Source organism: Mastomys coucha, unplaced genomic scaffold (assembly GCF_008632895.1).
Source record: "Mastomys coucha isolate ucsf_1 unplaced genomic scaffold, UCSF_Mcou_1 pScaffold15, whole genome shotgun sequence".
NCBI classification, from domain to species: Eukaryota; Metazoa; Chordata; class Mammalia; order Rodentia; family Muridae; genus Mastomys; species Mastomys coucha.
The window spans coordinates 56,481,534-56,489,231 of NW_022196897.1; the positions used below are offsets into that span (position 1 = coordinate 56,481,534).

The window sequence follows — 7,698 nt, forward strand, 5'->3', positions numbered from 1 at the left end:
GCCTTACAAAGATAGAATCTCATCAAAGGAATGCGTCACTCAACATAAACTGCCTTAAGCTAGTATTAATCTTGCAGGTGAGAGATACTGTGTATTTTCTTCAAGATTTAAAAGATTCCATCTATCCCTTTGAGTTCATTATGGTCTCAGCACATTTTTGCACACAATTTAGGAATCTATTACAGTGTTCTTTTTAAATGGCTGATGCTTTGTTCCTTTAAGGAAGAGTTTAATTTTTATTTTATTTAGTTACAAGGTTTGGTTTCTCCTATGCAGCTCTGGCTGTCCTGGAACTCACTATGTAGACCAGACAGACTTTAGATTCATAGAGATTCCCTCTGCCTCCCAAATGCTAGTATTAATGGTGTGTGCCAGCACGCCCAGCTGAGTTTTGGGATACTTTAAACTTCACAGTGATTTGGGTGAACCATATCTTTCAAAGTATAGATGGCTATTGTCATCTCCCATACACAGAACTATATAGTCTTGAGTGTGGTAGTCACTGCACTGTGCAGTCTGGGTGTTAGGAAGTCCTGATATATACAAATTTTCCTATTTGTATTTTACTGGTTAGACAGGCATATAATTTTTTTTCCTTAGCAGGTTGTGACATCAAGTTTTGCTGTAGGGTTTTTGGAAAGATAGCTCAGCAGTTAAGAGCAATATCTGACTGCTATTCCAGAGGGCTTGAGCATAGTTCCCAGTACCTGGATGTGTAACTTCCAGTCTGAGGGTTTACAACTCCTCTGGCATCCAAGGGTGTCAGGCGCACAGGTGTTATACATACAGACAAGACTGCCACACACATAAATTGAAAATTTTTTGCTATACATTTTTATCTCTGATGTATGACTTTACACCCTTGATAGTCTCCTTTGTAGGAATCAATCTCCAGTACACTGGCAACAGTATGAAACATTCACAGAGCTATTTCAGAAGATTTGTAATGGCAAAGGACAAGAAACTACCCAAATATACCTTTGCCAGCTGTTGAATGAACTAGCACACTTGTGCAGCTAAATCTGCCAGGGAGAAAAGGAAAAGTAATACACTTTTGATTTTAAATTTAAACAGTAGGTGCTGGAGAGAGCTCAATCTGTAAATTGCTTTGTTGAGCAGGCATGAGGACCTGCATTAGATCCCCACCACCCATTTAAAAGCTGGCCATGGTGACATGTTATTTGTGATAGAAGTACCAGAGGGAGGGGAAATGAAGACAGATGGATGAGCCCCTGCTTAGAAAAAAAGAAAAGAAAAAAAGACAGACAGAAAAAGGCTTTTGAGGAACATTTAAGGTTCACCTTTGGCACATACATAGTAAAGGTCATCAATGGGATGATGCCTGAATATAAATAATCCTAGTGGTTAGGGAAATATGCGATTGGGCTTGATATCAGCCTAAGCTACATAAGATCTTGACTCAAAAAGAAAAACCGCCGGGCGGTGGTGGCTTACGCCTTTAATCCCAGCACTTGGGAGGCAGAGGCAGGCGGATTTCTGAGTTCGAGGCCAGCCTGGTCTACAGAGTAAGTTCCAGGACAGCCAAGGCTATACAGAGAAACCCTGTCTGAAAAAAAAAAAGAAGAAGAAGAAGAAGAAAACCATACATACAGTAACAACCACAAGGTTAAATCCCAGCACAACCTCACAGTCACTTAGAATGCCCCGGTTTTTTTTTTTTTTGTTTGTTTGTTTGTTTGTTTTTTGTTTTTGTTAGTAAGAATATGGATCCTTAATGGGGATGCAAAATGGTGCTAAGCTTTAGAAAGTAAGGCAGCAGGTGAGCTAGCCCACACTTGTAAGCCCTGAAACAGATGGGTGGTAGAAAGTCAAGAGGGTGAGAACCGCCTGGGCTGCATAGACGTGTCTCAAGAATAAGAATGAAATTTAAAGACATACTGAGACTGTAGAGATGGTTCAGTAACTTGCTGCTCTTGCAAAGGATCAAGGTTTTGTTCCCAGTACCCACATGGTAGTTTATAACTATCGGTAACTCCAGGGAATCCAACTCTTTTCTGGCCTTTGTGGACACAAGTCATGCACATGGTGCATATACATACTTGCAGGCAAAACATACACATGAAAATCATTTTTTTTTTTTAGTATGTGCTCTAGGATTCTACTTGTATGAGTTATTTTGTTGGTGCAAACAAAAGTTGTTTACAAAAGTGGAGGGGAAGAGGGAATGGGATAATTTAAGTGAGGATAGTTTGTTTACAGAATGACAAAAGTCCAAAAATTGCAGAGCCATATTGTGGTGTTTTGAATATGCTTGGCCCATGGGAGGTGCTACTATGGCCAACAAGGTGTGGCCTTGTTGGAGGAAGTGCATCACTGAGAAGGTGGGCTTTGAAGTCCTATATGCTCAAGCTCCACCCAGTGGGGAAGAGGCCCTCCTAGCTGCCTGAGAAAGATAGTCTCCTCCTGGCTGCCCTCCAATCAAGATGGAGAACTCTTGGCTCCTCCAGCACCATGACTCTGCATGCTGCCATGCTCCTTGCCATGATAATAGACTAAACCTCTGAACCTGTAATCCAGTCTCAATTAAATATTTTATAAAAGTCTTTGCCTTGGTCATTGTGTCTCTTCACAGCAATAAAACCCTAAGACAAATATAAATATACTTAGCACTATTAAGTTATACTTAGAAGTGCATGTAGTACATGTTCTATTGTTTTTTTAAACCATAATTAAAAAAAAAAAAAAAACAAACAACTAAGGGACTAAGGGAGCCGGGCAGTGGGTGGCACACGCCTTTAGTCCCAACACTTGGGAGGCAGAGGCAGGCAGATTTCTGAGTTTGAGGCCCAGCCTGGTCTACAGAGAGAAACCCTGTCTCAAAAAAAAAAAAAAAAAAAAAAAAAAAACTCAGGGAGGTGCAATTCATAAAAACTCCATGAAGTAGATATAACTATATATAGAGAGAATTCTTTTAAGTAATGTCTGGGGGTTACACTCTACACAATAACCCACAGAGAAGTCGAAACTATATAAAGCATATTAGTAACAAGTTTTGAACAACTGAAACAACTGAATGACAAGTTGAATATGCACATGGATTTCTGTTGAGGTGAGTGCTATCTCTCAGCCATAAGAACAAGAAAATACTGGCAACATGTTACACAACACAGAAATTAGCTCAAGTCCACAGCATGGCTGCATTCTAACAGAATAACTAGGACATAACTAAGACAAAGCAGAGGCTGTGCGGAGGGAAAATGGGGAGGTACTGCTCAATAGGTTCAAAGTCATGACTATACAATCCTATGGGTACACTTTATCCTACTGAGAACATTTTAAATGAAATTGACTTTGTATGACTGAGTATATAACCCAGTCAATAAGGTGACTATGACCTCAGAACCAAATTAAAGAAAAATATCGAGTGTGGTGGTACAGATTTGTAATCCCAGTGCTGAGGAGGTAGACATAGGCAGATCCCTAGGACTCACTGGCCAGCCTGGTTGTTGAGTTCTAGGCCATTGAGACATCACCTTTCTAAAAAGGATAGATGCAGTGTAAGAAACAAGGTGTTCTTAGGAATCTACACACAAACATGCACAGGTGCCTGAGCTTTTATATGTACTTAGTGTAAATAATACAAAGAATCAAACAAACCAGGCAACACATCTTAGAGATAAGTAGTGGCTTTATTATCAGAAATTCCATTATATTTGTAGATCTTTATAATTTTATCAATCAAAATATGACCTTTTTTACCAAGTAAAACCTAGCCTTCTCTTTGACTTCTGAAAATCATTATACTTTGATCCTTGACTATTATAAAAAGGGAGCTGGACCCCAGTAGCATCATTTACCTGATAGCTTGGTCTTATTCCACCTCTGCCCACAAAGGGTGGTCCACGTCCACCTCCCACTCCTTGCTGCACAGCTTTTACCATAGGGTAGGTGTATTTCTTTGTTGATTCAGATTCAGAGTTAATTACTTCTCTAGCATACTTCTCAAATTCTTTCTCCTTCTCAACTGTAAGGGCTTCAGTAAGTCTCCAATAATCTAATTCTTCTTCCTTCAATTGTTTTGCATTAAATTTATTTATGGCCTATTTGGAAGAAAAATAAATTTTAATATTGGTCAAAAACATGTTTTCATCTATGTAATTTTAAGATGTAGTTGAAATTTTATAAACTCAGTATTTTACAAATATGCTATAACTCTTCGATTCTTTTATGCTTCTAAGAATATACTCAAAGTGTAGATTAAGTATTTAAACTTATAGCTTTATGTGATACACAGTTAAAACAACATAACAAGATTAAAAGCATAAATAAAATTTAGGTTAAAAATTGGGCAGCTATAAATATAATTCTCTTTCAATCATTTACATATGTGATCTTCAGTAAGTTAAAAGGCATATAAATAATTATTTTTTCTTTTTGGTTTTTTGAGACAGGGTTTCTCTGTATAGCCTTGGCTGTCCTGGAACTCACTCTGTAGACCAGGCTGGCCCCGAACTCAGAAATCCACCTGCCTCTGCCTCCCAAGTGCTGGGATTAAAGGCGTGTGCCACCACTGCCCAGAAAAAAAGGCATATAAATATTATTGTTCCTATCCATCAGCATAAAACTAAAGCAACAGGGAATACCTAAGTTTTATGCAGCCAGTTACATTCTGTTTCCCAGGAATGTGAAATTGGAATAATGAGTGACATTAATCTATGAAAATGTATTCAGAACTGAAGAAATAAGTATTAGGCAATCTCCCAAATACTTTACTTTAGAAAGGCTTTGTCTTATGTTACATTAATTTGTATAGGAAGAGATGTTTTTAATGGCTTTTCTGTGAAATTTTAATTGACAAATTTCAATTTTATATTTGTAACATTTTAAGAAGTGCAGAATTTCTAAATATAGGTTGTTTTTCCTAAATATGGATATATTTACTATCTATTAAAATATTTAACAATCTAAAACTTTAACATAAGATCTGATCATTGCTACTAATTGAAATTTATGAGGGAAAGGCACAAGTATATCATTTTGAAATACCAAACGTTTTTATCACTGAGTTCTAAAAGGAAGGGTTATGTTCTCTTTGCTGATTTAGCGATAAAATATCCAGAGTCTTAAAAAAAATTAATATCCAATAAGAACAGAAGACAGAAGAATTTAAACAATCTCACCAAGGAGCAATAAGCTAAAATGAGATGTCCTTGTTTGCATATCAGAAGAAGAGGAGGAGGAAGAAGAAAATAATTTTAAAAAATAGTACTTTGCATATAATAGACACTGTGTTATAAATACATTTCAGGAGGGGCTAAAGATGTGGTTCAGTAGTTAAGTGCATTGGCTCTTCCAGAGGACCAAGATTCAGTTACAAGCACCCACGTGGTATTTCACAACTATCTGTAACTTCAGCTACAGGGTTTTCAACTCCCCCTTCTGGCCTCTGCAGACACTAGTGCATGTATGGGTGTGTGTATGTGTGTGTGCAGGACCTCACACATATAAGCAACTGAATCCAGCACAAATACACACACACACATTTTTAAAAATGCATCATAGTCAAATAGAGTTAATCACAGGAAAACACTGTTTCCATGTTTAAATGTGTTCAAGTGCTGGGAAGTGCTGGTTCAATGGATAAAATACTTGCCCTGCAAGCCTAATGACCAGAGTTTGGATTCCCAGAACCCAAAGAAAAGCAGGGTAGGCATGGAGGCTACCTGTAATCTCTAGCAGAGATAGGAGGCCTGGGGCAAGCTGTCTAGACAAGCTAGCTGAGATCTGTAAACTGCAGGTTAGATAGAGAACTTACCTCCAAAAATGGGATAGCCAACATCAACTTTGGGTCTAAACACACACACACACACACACACACACACAGAGAGAGAGAGAGAGAGAGAGAGAGAGAGAGAGAGAGAGAGAAAATAAATCAAGGGGGCCGGAGATATAGTTCAATGATTTAAGAGTACTCTGCTCTTCCAGAGGACCCAGGTTCAATTCCCAGCACCCACCTGTCTGTAACTCCAGTTTTAGGGGATCAGACTCCCTCACACAGATATATATGCAAGCAAAACACCAATGCATATAAAATAAAAACAAATAAGTGGGAAAAAAAGAACAAATCAAAATAATTGTCAACAGGTTTGAATAAATACTTTGCAAAAGAAGTCAATAAATGTCCAACAAGGATATGCAAAGTAATTCACTGAAGACAGATTAAGCCACTCCATCAGAACAGTTAACATTCCAAGATGCCAATACCAAGGCCTGGGAAGGATGTAGAATGACTTGTGCTCATTCATATTGCTGACAGGAATGGAAGAGGAGTACATATTTGGAAAAGATTATGCAGAGGGGTGACTGGACACCAGATTCTCTATCTATCATTTAAATCTCACAATAGAATCCCACAAGATCCCAATCAACATGGTTGTTGGGATATTGTAGTAAAGTTGGGGAAAATAATGTTTGGAAATCTAGCTAGAGGTAGACTGCATTAGGATGTGCCATAAAAAAGTAAAGGGGGAGAAAAATGACGCAAATATTCCAGTCAGAGCCTATGGATGCCATGCATCAAAGGATGCGCATCAGAGCCTATGGATGCCATGCATCAAAGGATGTGCACCAGAGCCTATGGATTGATAACCTGTATCAAAGGATGCACATCAGAGCCCATGCCATGGGTCTGCATTGTCCTTAGTATTTACTAAGCATAACAGGCTCTAAAGAAAGATAAAAGTTGTGAACAAAACCCTAGAATGAGAACTGTGGGGAGCGGATGCAGTCCTGAGTGAATGCATACTGTTGCCATGAGCACAAACCCAATGCCTCATGGAGTGGCAAAGACTTCTCAAATCCAAGTGTAGATGTTGACAGTGTGTGCAGAAATGTCTATGGCAACTCTTCCTCCTGGATGCTTACAGCCTGAGACTGCTTCCCTACAAAGACTCCCTTCCGAGATGAACTAAGTCTGACTACGTATTTGGCTATATGTAATACCCCTCCTGTTTGAGCTGTATATAATAACCCTGCTTCTTCACTTCAGATGGATGAGGTAAAGGGGCTGAGTGTCCAGGCAGTTGCTGGTGTGTCTTCATCAGAGTACATGGCCCACCGAATCCCTGCTATTCTGTATGTATGTCTCATGTTTCTCCTTTCCTGATGCCCCAGTTAGATCAGTCCTTAAGCCATCACAGCAGAGGATCACAGAGCAGAGGCCCTAAAGCCAATTTCACAGTTTTGCTATGTTTTTATTGTGACACCATAATGATCATTTATTTATTCCTGTCTGATGAAAGAAACCACTTAAGAGAAATAAAACCAAAATGAAGTCTCTGTTGCATATTTATTTTTTAAAATCCTGTAAAAGTGAGAATACTTACTATTTTCTGAATGTGAGCATCTTGAATTTCCAGTCTCTCCTTGGCAGCTTTGAGGTTTTTCTCCCTTTCAAGCTCCTGGAAGATCTTATCTGCCTTTAAGATAGCCTGCAGCTGTTCCTTGGCCTCTATTTTCCTTTGTCTTTCTTCTTCTTCTTTATTTTTCATCTAGATGTTTAATAGCAAAGAAACTAAAATAAGTTTTAGCAACCAGTTTTCATTAAAAAGGAATCAGAACACTTCAAGCACAGCCAGGAGCAGTGTGAGGACAGAAAACTGCGTGTGTGGTGGGGAGCAGTGTGAGGACAGAAAACTGCGTGTGTGGTGGGGAGCAGTGTGAGGACAGAAAACTGTG

At 38.8% G+C, this 7,698-nt stretch overlaps 1 protein-coding gene across 2 annotated transcripts in view; it reads right to left on the bottom strand.

Moving 5' to 3' along the window:
- Positions 1-3,631: 3,631 nt before the first annotated feature.
- The window catches only part of Ccdc173 (coiled-coil domain containing 173), a 36,631-nt gene continuing 32,564 nt past the window's right edge, over positions 3,632-7,698 (bottom strand). For both annotated transcript variants that reach the window (XM_031370535.1, XM_031370536.1), the window contains 2 exons: positions 7,347-7,511; positions 3,632-4,061 (listed from right to left, as the gene is read on the bottom strand). In XM_031370535.1, coding sequence (XP_031226395.1) covers positions 3,717-4,061; positions 7,347-7,511 — 510 coding nt within the window. In that variant the 3' untranslated portion in view covers positions 3,632-3,716. The remainder of the gene's footprint in view (positions 4,062-7,346; positions 7,512-7,698) is intronic.